General features: G+C 46.8%; 1 protein-coding gene and 1 long non-coding RNA gene across 37 annotated transcripts in view; one reads left to right on the forward strand and one right to left on the reverse strand.

The window, feature by feature from the left end:
* ST3GAL3 (ST3 beta-galactoside alpha-2,3-sialyltransferase 3) overlaps positions 1–16,363 on the reverse strand; it is a 232,697-nt gene that overhangs the window by 26,714 nt on the left and 189,620 nt on the right. For 29 of the 36 annotated variants that reach the window (XR_013403186.1, XR_013403184.1, XR_013403181.1 and 26 more), the window contains 4 exons: positions 8,765–8,859; positions 4,295–4,358; positions 3,011–3,106; positions 2,549–2,735 (listed from right to left, as the gene is read on the reverse strand). The exons of 1 other annotated variant lie outside the window; for it this stretch is intronic. Coding sequence is in view for 31 of the 35 variants with exons in the window: in XM_077960538.1 (XP_077816664.1) it covers positions 2,549–2,735; positions 3,011–3,106; positions 4,295–4,358; positions 8,765–8,859 (442 nt within the window). In the remaining 4 variants the exon portion in view is untranslated. Of the gene's footprint in view, positions 1–2,548; positions 2,736–2,984; positions 3,107–4,294; positions 4,359–8,764; positions 8,860–16,363 lie in introns of all 36 variants that reach the window. 6 more of the 36 variants (XM_028834731.2, XM_028834730.2, XM_028834728.2 and 3 more) reach the window with 3 other exon arrangements.
* On the forward strand, positions 96–10,552 carry LOC144334005 (uncharacterized). Its single transcript, XR_013403239.1, has 2 exons — positions 96–237; positions 10,344–10,552. It is a non-coding gene; the product is annotated as an uncharacterized LOC144334005 (long non-coding RNA).

The following is a 16,363-nucleotide window of genomic DNA, read 5'->3' on the forward strand; positions in this document are numbered from 1 at the left end:
TGCCCTGCCAGGCCTTGGCTCCAGAACCCAGAGCTGCCTCCTGCCAGAATTCTGCAGGTGAGGCTCCAGACAGGTGCAGAGAGCTCTCCAGCAGCCCAGAGGCGGCATGACTGGAAACATCCCTACAGGAGCAGGACAAGCTGGTGACTAGGACACCAGACAGGAGGGGACCTGGAGAAGCAGCCTCGCTCACATTTTCCTGGGTCTCAGATGCCAGGGAAGTGCGGCAAAGCATGGGTGAGGTCCTGGGAAGGCATTAGCCTTGGGCTTGGGGTGGAGAAGGACACTAAAGAAAAGGTCCCTGGGGCGGCAAAAGGGCCTGGGCAGGTCCACTCTGAGAGATGGGGGAGGTGAGGCCACGGGCAACCCCGGCATTCCTCTGGCAGCTCACTTTAAAGGTCCAAATTATCTTTCACTTTGGAGCCAAGGAAGGCCCACGGTAATTCAGAGGACTCCTCCCTGTCTCCTCTCTCTCCTTCCCACTCACCCCCACCCATCCTGGGTAGCAGTTCTCACCAATGCAAGGCTGGTCCTAGAGCCCCGGGTGTGGCCAGGATAACACAGATGTCAGCAAGAGTGAGCCTGTGCCTGTGCCTCATCCTGCAATGCTGGTACCTTGAATCTGCCTGCTGCCAAGGCCAGGCCGGGCGGAGAGCTCCTCAGTCTTCCTGGGAAAAGCAAGGCTCTGCTGTCTGCTTCCTGAGTAGCCTGAGTATAGTGAGTTCTCCGACTCTAGCTGGCTTCCTTCCTTTTCTTCTTTCTTTCCTTACTCCCTTGGATGAATTTTAAGAACCTTGAATTAACTGACCTTGGTGTTCCTGGAAGGAACATGTGATAACACCCACGACAGGCTCTGACCCACCCCTTTGGCCTGGCCTTATTTGAACTGCCTGGCTTCTCCCAGTCTGCCCAGTAGGAAGTAGGAACTGGTGTTTGAGCCAATTGCAGATCATTTATGGTGATTGGGCACTGAAGGGTAAAAACCAATGGGATCAAGCCCTGTCCCTTAGGAGCTCTTGCCCTGAGGGAGGCTGTGACAGAGGAAATGATGTGAAAGGAGGATGGCAGAAGGCCAGGGTGAGTGAGACAGCAGCCCTTAGGCTCACTGGGGTTCACCAGGACAGACCCTATTTCCTACCATTCTCCCTTAAAAGTGCCTATCTGTGATCCTAATTCTACTGCCCTCAAGGCAAAGAGAGGGTCTCTGAAAACACTAGTGTCTCAGTTCCCAGGGTTCTGAAAACAGTAGGGTACTCCTGGAGCCACTGTTATTTACCTGGTCTGTGTGGGCAGTGGGCCTACTTGAAGCTGGGTCTGGCTAAGGCCAAGCGGTCACTCTGCTGCCTGGCCCTTTCCTCCCCTTTGGGGAGGTGGACTGGACACCGTGGAGCCCAGGTGCCTCATCCAGTCTGGTTCTGATATGGATTCCCCTTCCCCACTGTCCCACCTACCTGAATTTCTGGACCTGACTTCTGTCTTCTCTCTTGCTTGCTACCTACTTGACACTGCCTGTACTTGGCCTTGCTTGGGAAAGAGCTGTGGAGTTAAACCAAATTGCACTGAGACCCTACAGGCAAGAGAAGCTGTTCCCACTCCCAACTCTTCTCTAAACCTTCAGAAAGAACAACTAGCTTCTCACTGTAGGCAGAGGGTCGTCTGTCATCATCCTCCTCTAGTAAGAGGCTTGGGTATTAGAAGATGAATGGCCTGAGCTCTGTAGTACCCCAGCCCTGGGGCTTCTGGTGACAGCTGGTTGTGGGGGAGTGGACCTGGACAAGTTCACGGATGTCCCTGTAGGCCCAGAGCTGGGAAGCAGAGGTCTTGGGAGGGAACTCAGTGGTGGTCTCCTAAAGAGCAGTTGACCTTACTCTGCCACATAAGGTCCCTAAAGAAATGGGCCCAGACCCTTACCTGCTTTGAACAGTCAGTGGAACCTGATCATTCCCAATGATCAGACTCAGTGGCAGGTTGGGGATTCAGCTATGGTCAGTGGTAAAAGTACAAAGTGGAAAGAGGCCAGGACTTACAAGCTTGGAAGCTGGCACTCTCAAGTTAAGGGGTCTGCTGTCCCTGCAGAACCCAGGCTGAGAAAGAAGGCAGGGACCCCTAAGACCAGAGTCAGAGAGAACTTACAGAGGAGAAGAGGGGGCAAGGGAGGCAGCTACAATGTCAGGGCAGCAGAGTGGGAAGATTGGGAGTGATACGAAGGCTGGCCTGAGAGACAGAGCTTTCCTCAGCCAGGAGATCTAAGGCCAGGGAAGGGTCCCTGGGGCTGCTGGGGTCTGACTACAGAAGGCTAAGGAAGGATCTGCACCTGGGCACCTAGAAGCAGGTAGCAGGTGTCAGGCATATCAGCCCCCAGAGTTTGGCCAGCAACCCTGGCAATCTCCTGACCTTTCTGCCCCTTGGCTGCCATTGGGTGACTTGCAGCTTTGGGTCATTAATGCTTCTTTTGAAGGTTCTTACTCATTCTTTGCTGCATTCAAGGGGCGGGACTGCTTAGGAGTTGGGGAAGGCCAGGGCAAGAGGTGGTGCCAGGAGAGCTTACCACTCTCTCCTTGTAGACGATATATTTCAACCACTTAAAGTCCTGCCACTTGAAGCCGGCGAGGACAAAGAGAGAATCGCGCTCGTACTGCTCAGGCCGCTGCATGGCGCCCTCGGGGTAGGTGATGCGCAGTGTCGTTTTGCTGCCCACATCCTTCTCAAAGCCTTTCACTGGTGCTGAGTTCAGTCTACAGAGAGCAGGCCCAGTCAGAGCCTGGGCCTGTGTTTGGGAAGGCACCATGACCCCAGAATACCCCAGACACGGAGAATAGGAGTCCAGGTCACCTGGACCTATTCTCCCCAGGTGCTACCCCTAGTTGTCTGTTCCAAAGCCCTCCAACCCAGGTTCTTGAGGCTTCTGTTGACCTCCAGCCCAACTAGCTAGATAGACAGTTCTCAATGGGCTCAGGGCTAAGGGTTTGGACCAGGACACTCACCCAAGGTGCCATTTTGGGGAGCTCACCTCACCACAATGTCATAGTCGTCAATTCGTGACCCCAGAGACTTGTTGGCAAGAACGCCTCCATTGCCCACGATGATGCAGCGGCGGCAGCGGAGGCTGAGGGGAGAGAGGCGGAGACCTCTGTACAGAGAACTGCCCACCAGGTCTCTTCCCCTGCTCCTTTGGCCCTTGACCCCATGCCCTTGTCCAGGACCAGGCTGGGATAGAGGAAGAAGACCAGTGGGTTTCTGGCAGCATTTCTGAGAGAAGGCTTGAAGCATACAATGGGTAGCTGGGCCCTGAGACTCTCCAGCATCTCTAGGCCCTGACACTTCCCCAGGAAAACAGGGCCATAGAAAGGCTTGGGTGCCAAGCCTGAGTAGTGAGGAGGGAGCTCTGGTAAGATGGCATTCCACGGTAAAGGTTCCCCAAGGGGTAGTGGTGTTTAGGCAGGCTTCAAGGGAGAGGGAAAAGTGGGCCAAGCTTGGGGCTATACCAGGAAAGCAGGAAAAGGGGAACAGGCCAGGTGTGGTGGCTCATGCCTGTAATCCCAGCACTTTGGGAGGCCGAGGTGGGCGGATCACAAGGTCAGGAGATTGAGACCATTCTGGTTAAAACGGTGAAACCCTGTCTCTACTAAAAATACAAAAAATTAACCAGGCATGGTGGCGGGCGCCTGTAGTCCCAGCTACTCAGGAGGCTGAGGCAGGAGAATGGCGTGAACTGGGAGGCAGAGCTCGTAGTGAGCCAAGATCGCACCACTGCACTCCAGCCTCGGTGACAGAGCAAGACTCTGTCTCAAAAAAGAAAAAAAGAAAAAAAGAAAAAGAAGAAAAGGGGAACAGGACAGGAGGCTCTAGGACTCAAGGCTCCCAGCAGTCACTAGGGAGCTTACTCATAGTGCTTCTCCCATCCCTGACCCTGGCACTTCCCACTCTAGGGTCTGTTGGTTTGGGAGCTGTCACTGCCTTCTGGACTTAAGCTTTGCCCCCTTCACCTGCCCCTGCCACCCAGGCCCTCAGTCCCATTGCTGGGCTAGTCCCAGCCCCAGTGTCTTCAGTTCTTACCCTCAAACCTCTGGTATCTGAGGACTGGGATGTCTGCCAAGTGCTTACAACCCATGGGGGTGCAAGTTAGGTGCAGTGGTTCCACTTACCTGCTCCACCCACCCTGTGTGTGTACTGTATGTGCATGTGTGGATGTGCTGGAGAAACTGCTCATGTCCAGGGAAGGCCAGCTGGACCTCAACACCTCTGCACACCACCAGGCAGCGGTGGGTAGGAGGCTGCGCAGTGTGTGGCTCACCTGTCCAAGGCAGGGGTCAGGCGGTACTCTTTGGTGACTGACAAGATGGCTTTGATCAGATTGTCTGCAGACAGAGGAGAGAGGTTTCTGTTACAGGGTCACTTACGTTTCTATAAAATGTTTACAGATAGGCCAGGTGCGGTGGCTCACGCCTGTAATCCCAGCACTTTGGGAGGCCAAGGTGGGCAGATCACGAGGTCAGGAGATTGAGACCATCCTGGCTAACATGGTGAAACCCCGTCTCTACTAAAATTGCAAAAAATTAGCTGGGCGTGGCGGTGGGCACCTGTAGTCCCAGCTACCTGGGAGGCTGAGGCAGGAGAATGGTGTGAACCTGGGAGGCGGAGCTTGCAGTGAGCCAAGATCGCACCACTGCACTCCAGCCTGGGCGACTGAGTGAAACTCCGTCTCAAAAAAAAAAAAAAAAAAAATGTTTACAGATAATCCTACTGGAAGGCACAAGTTCCTGGGGGCTAGAGTGAAAGTGGAAGTAGAGAGACCTCTGGACACGAGAATGCGTTGGGCCACTGCCCTGACTTTATTCCTGACAAAGGAAGTGAAGGCAGGAAACAGACAGGCATATCACTGCCAGGAGCCCGTCCCTAACACTGGCACGCAGCTTCTCTCCCAGGCTTCTGGGAGGCTCAACTGGTTTTCTGAGGCTCTGTAGTCAGGCCCCAGAGCATGCATTCCTAGGCCAGGGCCTTCCCTGGAAGCTGGAGCATGCGGTCTCCCCTGGAATGGGAGTACCTGCTCAGAGCTAGAGACCACCTTGTGCTTATCTCTGTGTTCCCACTCAGCAGATACCAGGAAACGAACAAGGAGACACCCAACAGCTGAAGAGCTCACCACGTGCCTCATTATCTGACATCACCTTTCCCTCACTTTCTCCCTCTCACATTGCCAGTCCTGAATCCTGCTCTTTGCCAGGCTGACTTTACCTCCTCACTTCTTTACTCCCTGAGCCTGGCTCTGCCCACCTGCACTCCACTCAGCAAGGACCCCTGTGACTTCTGTGCTCTCAGACCTGTGCCCACTATTTAGACCTCATCTCCTCAGCCTCTCTGTGGCTTTGGCAATGAGGACTGCTCTTCCAAACTGGTATCAGGAGAGCACTACAATATAATGTATAGTGAATAGCAAGGGTATTGGCTTTGGAGTCAAATACTGGCTGTACTCTGTGACCTTACATAAATCATTTCCTTTCTTTGAGCTTTAGTTTCCTCATCTCTAAAATGAAAGTAATTCCTATTTTGTGGAGTTGTTAGGAAGATATAAAATAATGTACATAAAGACCTAAAAATAAAGTAAACTGGTATCACCACAATGGAGAGCATCTTAATAACATCAAATAACCACAAAGATGTGCATACACTAAGATCCTACAACTATGCTCCTAGGCGCGGAGCACTGATAAAGTCACACGCTTGCTCCAGGAGACATGCAAGAGTGTCCGCTGATGAGCTGTTTGTTACAGCAAAATGTTGGAGGCAAGCTGAATGTCCACCAAAAAAAAAAAAAACAAAACAAAAAACAGATTAAATGTGGTATATGAAATCCTATACAGCCATTAAAAAAAAATCAATGACCTAGAGCTATATGCATCAATACAGATAAATCTCAAAAACATATTAAAAAAAAATGAAGAATATACATACACATATACACAAATATATGTACATATAATGACACCATTTGTAAAGTCTAAAGACATGTAAAAGCGGTACTATATTTTTAATGAATATATAAATATGTAGTGAAAATACATAAGGCTGGGTGTGGTGGCCCACACCTGTAATCCCAGCACTTTGGGAGGCCAAGGAGGGAGGATTGCTTGAGCTCAGGAGTTTGAGACCAGCTTGGGCAACATGGTTAAACCCTGTTTCTACAAAAAAATACAAAAATTAATCAGGAGTGCTAGTGTGTGCTTTAGTCCCAGCTACCTGGGGAGCTGAGGTGAGAGGATTGCTTGAGCACGGGAGTTGAGGCTGCAGTGAGTCGTGTGTGTGCCAGTGCACTCCAGCCTGGGTGACAAAGCAAGACCCTGTCCCAAATATACATAAACAAGGCATAAGAATGCCAACACTGAAGCCAGGATAATGAAGAATAATGGCTTCCTGGGGAAGGAAGAGAATGGAGTGGGAAGGGCTCCACAGAAGCTTTAATTGTATCTCATGTTTTATTTCTTAAGCTGAGTAGAAGGTACATCAATGCTCATTATTCCTAGTATTTTTTATATGCTTGAAATATTTCTTGTAAAGAAAAGATGGCTCCAAAATTAAAAATAACAAACTTATACTTTTTTAAAGGAGAGGGGTGGAGACGCTGGTAGAGGTAGCCGAGAGGTCATGTTAAGGACTGAGAAGTATCCCTTGGATTTCTCCAGGACACTGAGCAGTTTCACTGGAATGGTGGGGTGGGATGGGCAGGGATGCAGATGTTCTTCAGGAGTAAATGGTGAGAAAGAGGAGGCAGTAGGTGCAGTTAATCCTTCCAGAATGAGGTAGAGAATCTTTCCAGTTGAGTGAGAATGAGGTAGGGAAACAAACCTTTAAGCAATGTTCTACACTAAGTGCCTTCAGATATACCTTATGGTGGGCTTTAAGAAAGGCCACAGATTCCCTCCTTTTCCCACTTCCAATTTCACCTTTAAGGAAGAGCGTATTGCTACTAAAATTAGCCAAGGCCAAGGATATGGATTGGGCTTTGTTTTCTAGGAGGAGAACCTCAGCAGAAAGAGTACACATTAGCAGGTGCTCTCTGCTTGCTGGCTGATGGGCTCCACAGCAAACTTCCCTGGCCTTTGTAGCTATCCCATCTGAGTCTCGAGTGCAGATTTGAGAGAGAAGAGTGGCCTTCTTTGCTGCCTGCACCCAGGGAAAAGGTGTTCTTCATATGGTTTAACCTGACCCATTAGATTTGTCCTTGGAGGTCTGAGGTCAAAGCTCCAGTTCAAGTGCTTTTCCTGGCCACTTTCTTCTTTTCAGGGAGAGGTAGGCTGGCTGAGTAGAGGGTTCAGGTATTCTTGAGTCTCCTGGCCAAATGATATCACCCCTTTAGCTGTTATTTTATGTAATTCTGACCAAGACTTTACACAGTAGTATAATTCTCTCCATTTAACTGCTGAAGGAACTAAAGCACAGACAGGTAACTTGTCCAGGGTCACAGCTAGTAAAAAGGAAGTATGGGGATCTGATCCCTCTCTGCCTGACCCATAAGTCCAGATTATTTTCCACCATGCCATGAAACAGCACGGAACTTGACAAAGAAGCAGAATTGTTCAACTACTCGGGATGGGAAAGTCTTAAGTTAGGAGGGAGCTGTGTGGGTGAGGTCCCCAAGGCAATAGAAGGGGAGTTTCTAAGAGGGCAGGGGACAGGTTAGCCTTGGACAGGATAAGGAAGGGCTGGAAGGGAGACGAGGTTGAGGTGAAAAACATCAGGATGGGCTGATAGAGGGGTGTGGGGCACTCCTGGGGGACAGTCTGTTACCTCTCTGGGAATGTCCCTACTATACCTAGTACTCTAGTGTTCCTGTCTATGGCACGCCTTTCCTGTGCTCTCAAAGCTCCTTGTACTTCCCTCACCAGAACCCTGCACTCTGAGTATCTGTATCTCGGCTATACTGGAGCTTTTTGAGGAGAGGAACCAAATCTGTCCACTTCACTGTTGTATACTTAGCCCCTGGCAAAGTGGTGGGCTCTGTGTACATATTCCATTAAAGAAGAAGCTGGGCACGGTGGCTCATGCCTATAACCCCAGCACTTTGGGCAGATCATTTGAGTCCAGGAGTCTGAGATCAACCTGGGCAACATGATAGCACCCTGTCTCTACTAAAAATACAAAGAAAAAATTAGCTAGGCATGGTGGTGCGTGCCTATGGTCCCAGCTACTCAGGAGGCTGAGGTAGGAGGATCTTAAAGGTGGTGGAGATTGCATGAGCCAAGATCATGCCACTGCACTTTAGCCTGGGAGACAGAGCAAGGCTCTATCTTAAAAAAAAAAAAAAAGGCCGGGCGCGGTGGCTCAAGCCTGTAATCCCAGCACTTTGGGAGGCCGAGACGGGCGGATCACTAGGTCAGGAGATCGAGACCATCCTGGCTAACACGGTGAAACCCCGTCTCTACTAAAAAATACAAAAAACTAGCCGGGCGAGGTGGCGGGCGCCTGTAGTCCCAGCTACTCAGGAGGCTGAGACAGGAGAATGGCCCGAACCCGGGAGGCGGAGCTTGCAGTGAGCTGAGATCCGGCCACTGCACTCCAGCCTGGGCGACAGAGCGAGACTCCGTCTCAAAAAAAAAAAAAAAAAAAAAAAAAGTGAAAAAAGGAAGGGAAAAAGGTAGAGATTTGTTGAGAGTAGAGGAAGGGTGGATTCTTACCATGGGGACTTCAAGGATGTAGCCTTATCCTGAAGGATAGGGAGACAGTCGGGGGGGTGAGATGTTAATGTAGGGCAGGGTTCCCAACATACCTTGACCTTTGATCCCAAAAGGCGGCACAAACTCCCGGATTCTAGCCCACTTGCGAAAGGAGTCATCCAGGAACATGGGTGCTGGCTTGGAGAACCTGGAATATAACAGGACTGTTGAGGATCACAAAAACGCAACAGGGTGGAGTCCTGGTGGCACTTCTGTGCATCCATCTTGGCTAAGGATCGGCTGGAAGCCCCCTCTGATTCCGGCATACCCCTCTCCGCCCAGCCTGTTCACTGGGTTTCTGTTGAGGGGTTTGACAGATCTTGTTCAGTGGAGCCTGAGTCTGAGGGAGTAGGCCTGGTCAGTCTTTATTTGGCCAGCTGTAGGAGTGGAGAGACAAGATTTGCTCAGCAAAGATCAATTTCTCAGAGCTAGAAGCTCTCTGGAAGGTTGTGCAGGCATCCATCAAATAGTCACTGCTGCCCACATTGTTCCTGTAATCTGGGAACACAGAGATGAGACACTGTCCAGTTGAGCAGAAATACATCCAAAAATACAACCAGTACATGGAGACAGATTTTGGAGAGAATTCTGGGAAGTGGACCACCCACAGTGAGGAAGAAGGAGAATTCATGGTGAGAGGGCAAAGCAGGTTAAAAGCTATAGGAGACAGAAGTTTGGTAGGGACGAGAAAGAAAAAGCAGAGTCCTAGGAGGCAGGGCCGAGGGGAGAGGTTTCAGACCAGTAGGAATTTGAGTGCATTTGCTGGTGGAGAGAAAGAAAGAGAGGAGGCTAAGTTCCTGTGGAAGTGAGGAAGGATCCAGAGCTTCAGGGGAAGGGTTGATCTGGGCCTGAGGGGAGATGGGGGGAAAGGCGAGAGAAGGAGGGTGAAGTGATGCTGAGCTCGGGGGAAAGAACAGGCAAGTCTTACTCTTCTTGGAATGGGCAGGGAGGGGACAGGCTTGGGGAGGAGGAGACGAAGTCTGAAGAGAGGCAAAGGGAAGTGAGGAAGAGGGAGAGGATGCAGCAGGAATTGAGCTCTTCAGAGATGACTGGAGAGCACAACTTCACATGGGCGCTAGCACCCTGCTTTGAGGCCATTTTCAGGGGACCTGGCAGCCCCAAAGATGGCCAGTCCCTGATCACCCACTGTGTGCTGAGAACTCTGCCATGCGGCCTGCTCAGGACCTTCCTGGCCATAAATGAATGTCGGGAGGCCTGGGCCTCCGTGGCTCTGTCTCGTTATTTCTAACTCACCCTGAATCAGCCACTGAATAACTGCAGGCTGCAGGGGTGGCCCTCCAAGCCCAGAAGCAACCACAGCACGGATTTCTCATCCCTATCATCACTAACACCATTATAACCGGCAGTCCCAGGAGCAACAGTATCAGTTATCACTCAGAGGTCTGGTATTATTAGAGATTTTGACATGAACTTGAAAGAGGCAGAAAACTCTGAATCCTGCTCCCTCCCCCATCACTCTTGCTAGGAAGATGTCAACACTTGGAGCTCGGAGCCGGGTCCCAGCAACTAAGTCAGTGCACTCCCCCAGCATCCCATGTAAAAGGGTAATGCATATTTCTTGTGCCAAGTATATAAAATCTAAGTAAATTAATATATTTGATGTTTTGCCAGAGGCTCCGAGGATCCTGGTCATGGTCTATGTGTAATATCAAAGCGAACATGGTCCCTGGATAAGCCTGCACCAAGAACCTCTTCTTCTGTGTCAGGACTGAGCTTATAAAATTTCTGGAAAGTTTCTCTCGGAGTCAAGCTTGGACAGGATTTTATCTGCTTTCCAATATGTACTAGATGTCATATGCTAATAAAATATGCCTAAGATCTAGCCAAATGATCTTGACTTTTTTTTTTTTTTCCTTTTCCTCTCTCTCCTTTCTTTTTATTCAGATGACTGGAAAGTTCCGTAAGTTTTACTTTTAGAAACACCTCATTTTTTGTGCAACCTGTAACATGTTAATTTTGGAAAAAAATACAGACAAGCACACATGCAAAATAAAAATACCCATAATTGTACAACACAGATAATTAACCTTATGGTATACATCTAAACTGATTTTCCTTTTCCCATATTACTTTGTAGACTGCTTTGTAGACTTTCTCCTACTAGACAGAGACTGTAGTCCCAGCTATCTGGGAGGCTGAGGTGGGAGGATCGCTTGAGCTCAGGAGGTTGAGGCTGCAGTGACGTGAGATCACACCACTGTCACTCCAGCCTGGGTGACAGTGTGAGACCTTGCCTCACACACACACAAAAAAAATTATTGATCAAGATTGGGTTCAGGCTGGGTGCAGTGGCTCGTGCCTCCAATCCCAGCACTTTGGGAGGCCAAGGCAGGCAGATCACCTGAGGTCAGGAGTTTGAGACCAGCCTGGCTAACATGGCGAAACCCTGTCCCTACTAAAAATACAAAAATTAGCCAGGCGTGGTGGGCACGCCGGTAGTCCCAGCGACTCGGGAGGTTGAGGCAGGAGAGTTGCTTGAACCCGGGAGGTAGAGGTTGCAGTGAGCCAAGATCACGCCAACTGTTCTCCAGCCTGGGTGATACAGCGAGACTCCATCTCAAATTTTAAAAAAAGACTAGGTTCAAGTGTTCTTGGCTAGAACTGATCAAGTTCTCAGTGGCTCTGCACAGAATGCTTGTAGTAGCCACTGAGGATCACCGCCTAAATCCATCCTTTCTTTAGGAGATGCTACGATACTTCTATAAACTTTCTCTCATAACTCTTTGGTTGCAGTCCTACAGAAAAGATGAGATAAAATGCTTAATTTTTCCCCTTATTTACCCATTTGCATAATAATGAGCTGATTCCTTAGCACCCTCCAAAGATGATTAATGAGGCTTTTTTACATTTTAATCATTAGGAATTCAGACATTTTCATGTATTTGATATATGTCAATCTACTGTAATTTCTGTAACCATTATTATGTATTTATTAATTATTATTATTATTTTTTGAGATGGAGTTTCACTCTTGTTGCCCAGGCTGGAGTGCAATGGTGCGATCTCGGCTCACTGCAGCCTCTGCCTCCTGGGTTCAAGTGATTGTCCTGTCTCAGCCTCCTGAGTAGCTAGGATTACAGGTACCCGTCATCATGCCCGGCTAATTCTGTATTTTAAGTGGAGATGGGGTTTCACCATGTTGGTCAGGCTGATCTTGAACTCCTGACCTCAGGTGATCCACCCACCTTGACCTCCGAAGGCGTGAGCCACTGGGCCCAGCCAATCATTATTTTTTGATGCTCAGATTATCCCTTCTTTGGCCAGTGGAGTCTTTTCAATTTGGCTCCTGAATCTTCTGGACATATTCCAGTAATCTTTGATAATGTCCTGGCTTTATGGTATGAAAAGATGTTTGCGGCTGATCTTGTACATTTCTTGCCCTGACCTGGAATCAGTCATTTATTTTCCCAAGGAACCCTGGTTCCTTTCAACTGGTAATGGTATTTACAGATCACCATCAGAGTAGCTAGGGAAGCTCATGTTGTTATGGGTTAGTCATTATTTCCAGGCCGGTCAAAACTAGGACATACGCATATTTCCTAGTTCTATGTATGTAGGTTATTTGCCCTGTAGAGTGACCCATATTCCATATTTTCCCAGTTACATTCAGATATTGTTGAGCATGTTCACTTGTCCCATATATATCTGTTACCCAGGCTGGAGTGCAGTGGTATGAACACAGCTCACTGTAACCTCAAACTCCTGGGCTCAAATGATCCTCCCACCTCAGCCTCCTGAGTAGCTAGGACTACAGACATCCACCCCCATACCCAGCTAAGTTCTCATTTTATTTTTAATTTTGGTAGAGATGAGGTCTTGCTATGTTGCCCAGGGTGGTCTTGAACTCCTGGGCTTAAGTGATCCTCCTGCCTCAGGCTCCCAAAGTGCTGGGAATATAGGCGTGAGCCACCATGCTCAGCCTCAAACACTTTCCACTTCGTCTCTCTCTTTCATCAGGCCTTTGGCTTTGGATTTTCTTTCTGTAGCTGCTCTTTCTATTCCTTGAATGATTCAACCAGCTCTCCTCTAACACTTCTGCTAGTTGGGTGCATCTCTTTGCAAAGGGAACTCATTTTTTCCTCCGGTGTATATATTTTTAAACTTTTCATTACGGAAAATTTCACATATAAAAAAGCAGAAAAAATAGTACAGTCAACACTGCCACCCCCATCACCCAGATTCAGGAATTTTCAATCATGGTCAATTTTGTTTCTTTAATACCCCATCCACTTTCTTTCTATACTATTTTGAAAATTCCCAGAAATTATGCCATTTCATCCATAGAATATTTCAGCATTATTTTCTAAAAGATAAGGACACCTTAAAATGTAAAACATACCTAAACAACCTTTCTTAAAGCATTATCACACCTAAAATTTTGACTATAATTTTTTTTTGAGACAGGCTCTTGTTCCATTGCCCAGGCTAGAGTACAGTGGTGTGATCTGTGTTTACTACAACCTCAAACTCTTGGGCTCAAGCATTCCTTCCACCTCAGCCTCCTGCGTAGCTAGGACTACAGGCATGAGCCACCACACCTGACTTATTTTTTATTTTTTGTAGAGATGGAGTCTCACTATATTGCTCAGGGTAGGAATTAATTTTTTGAGGAAAAGAATACATCATTCATTTGCAACTAGTATTTCCAATACAAAATTAGGATTATAAGATTTGTATTTATCTTCTTTTTCTTTTTAAAAACAGCTTTATTGATATATAATTCACATAGCAAACAATTGTTTACCTACTATATTTGACTTTATATTTGTATCTCTTTTAAGCTGACATCCTTGTTTCCAGTGACATTAACACAATTACTTTTTTTGCTTGATCCTAACATATACATAGAGAAAATGTATATAATGGTTTCAGAAAAACAATACCAGTATACTACTAACACTATCATTACTAAAAACAATTTAAGGTTTCTTTGCAGTTCTTTTTGCCTTAGGCTATACCCCACTAGCAGAACAGACAAATTACTTTGCATTTGCCAGTTGAAATAATTCTGCTGAGTTTAATTCATCAATGACATGATACATAGTTAGGTTCATTTGTTTCATTCCGCTTTTGCTTTCAAGGGAGAGCTTTTCCCTCATTTTAATTGATTTTGTTTAATGATGATATAGAGTTTTGCATAGTTACACAATTAAATCTACAAACAAAATATATTCAAAGAAGTCTAGCTTTCATCTCTGTCCGCCTGTTACATCTAGTCCCACACAGTATTCATTTTTATTAGTTTTATTGTATCCCTTTTGTTTTTTTGATATAAGTAAATAAATGATACCTGTGTGTGTGTGTGTGTATTCCTGTTCCCTTCTTTATTCACTAAAAAGGTAACACAGTATACATACAGTTTTGTCTATTTTTCTTTTTTTACTAAACAATATATCCTGGTGAGCACTCCATTACAATTACATGCTGGATAATACTTCATGATTGATTATGTACCTTATTTTATTCAATCAATCTCCTGGGTTATTTCCAGTCTTTTGTAAAGTAGGTTCTACTAGTAGTGGTTACAACGAATAACTTAATGCATATATCTTTTCTACTTGCCAATGTATCTTTGAAATAGATTCCTACAAGTGGGTTTGCCGGATCAAAGGGAAAGTGTGTATCTTTTAATTTTGCTCCGTACTGCTAAATTCCCCTCCACAGGGATTGTGCCATTTTGAAATACCCACCAGTGATGTATGAAAGTGCCGGGCGCGGTGGCTCAAGCCTGTAATCCCAGCACTTTGGGAGGCCGAGGCGGGCGGATCACAAGGTCAGGAGATCGAGACCACAGTGAAACCCCGTCTCTACTAAAAATACAAAAAAAAAAATTAGCCGGGCGCGGTTGTGGGCGCCTGTAGTCCCAGCTACTCAGGAGGCTGAGGCAGGAGAATGGCGGGAACCCGGGAGGCGGAGCTTGCAGTGAGCCGAGATCGCGCCACTGCACTCCAGCCTGGGCAACAGCGTGAGACTCCGTCTCAAAAAAAAAAAAAAAAAAAAAGAAAGTGCCACTCCCCCACAACCCCTGCAACCTCACCAAGAGTACACTGTCAAACGTTTTGATTTTGTTAGTCTGATAGAAAAAAAAACAGCATTTCGCTGTCATCTAAATTTGCATTTCTTTTGTTCTGAGTGGAATTTAGCATTATTTCATATATGGAAGGGCCATTTGCAGTTCTTTTTCTATTTTTTCCTTCTCTTTTTTAAAAGTTCTTTATATATTTAATATATAAACTCTCTGAGATACAGTTACAAATATTTCCCCTTGTTTGTTTATTTATTTACTTGGGTTTTGGTGTTTTCTCCCTCCCCCGCTCATTTTTACAAAAGATTTTTATTTTTTCTCAAAGCAGGAGGCAGAAAGCTGCTGCTATGGTCATTCTTGGCCTCCCACACAATAGGTTTTGTTGTTGTTGTTGTTGTTTTAAGTCAAATTTATCAGTCGTTCCCCTATTGCTTCTGGAGTTTGAGTCATAGGAAAGTTTTCCTCATCCCCAGGTTATAGAGAAATTCATCCATACTTTTTTAGTGATTGTGTGTTTTCATGTTTTACATTTAAATCTCTGGTCTATTTTGGTTGGTGTAAAGACCAGATCCAATTTTATCTAGTTCCATAGGACTAACAAAGGCCTCTCTTTACGTGTTCTAAGACTATCCTGTAGTTTTTCTTCACCTTTTCTTAGGAGATTTGCTGCTTGTTTTAATTCCTGGTTTTCCCTCCTTGTATCATTGATTGCAGCCGCATGGATTCAAGGACTGTTCCCTCAACATGTCCTGTGCTGTGCTCTAGCCTCTTCCTCCTCCTCCTCCTCCTCCTCCTCCTCCTCCTCCTCCTCCTCCTTCTCTTGGCCACAGGCATGCTTTCATGGTGATGGGGAGATCAGGTTTCAAGTTGGGAACAAGGACTTGGAACGCTACGTTCTTGTTACCCTAGAACTCCTAGAAAGGACAGTGGTGGATGTGGAATTTCTAACAATCACAGCCAGTGCCATAACTTTCCCTAACATCATCCTCACCTCCATCACTACATCACCATCACTTTTATTACCAAGTTTCAACCGATCATCTACCAACTCTGCCATATTCACTCAAGGTTTCAGCATCTGTCTCATATTCTATGCAAACCCAATTCTTGCTCAATTATTTTCAGAAACTTCAATGCCTACAACTCTGGCCTCGAAGATGACTTACTTGACTCCAGTGACCTCCTCATCTTAACTCCACGTCAGCCACTCAGTTCCACAGCCACATTCTGAAACTCTTCATCACTTTTAAAATATTAATCTCCGATACTCTCTGAATACAATTTCTTCATGTTCTATTTTCTCTTTCTCTCCTTTGTTTTCTTCACTCCAAACCCACTTGATTTCTATACATACTTCTAGTCTACTATCTCTCTTGGCTAGATCCCATCCATCTCCTCAATCTCACTCTTGCCAGGGGCCTATACCCCTTGGTTCCACTGTCCTTTTGTCCCACATATTAGGCAAAATCCAATCAGAGATTGATCTAATCTTACACTGTTGTACCTTTTATATTCGAGGGGCTGCGAGAACACACACACATATACACTAAAGTGCACTGATGCCACCACAAATTTATGAGGCACTAGGTCCTCGACTTTGCTCAGC

The sequence above is a fragment of the Macaca mulatta genome, chromosome 1, assembly GCF_049350105.2.
Source record: "Macaca mulatta isolate MMU2019108-1 chromosome 1, T2T-MMU8v2.0, whole genome shotgun sequence".
Lineage (NCBI taxonomy): Eukaryota > Metazoa > Chordata > Mammalia > Primates > Cercopithecidae > Macaca > Macaca mulatta.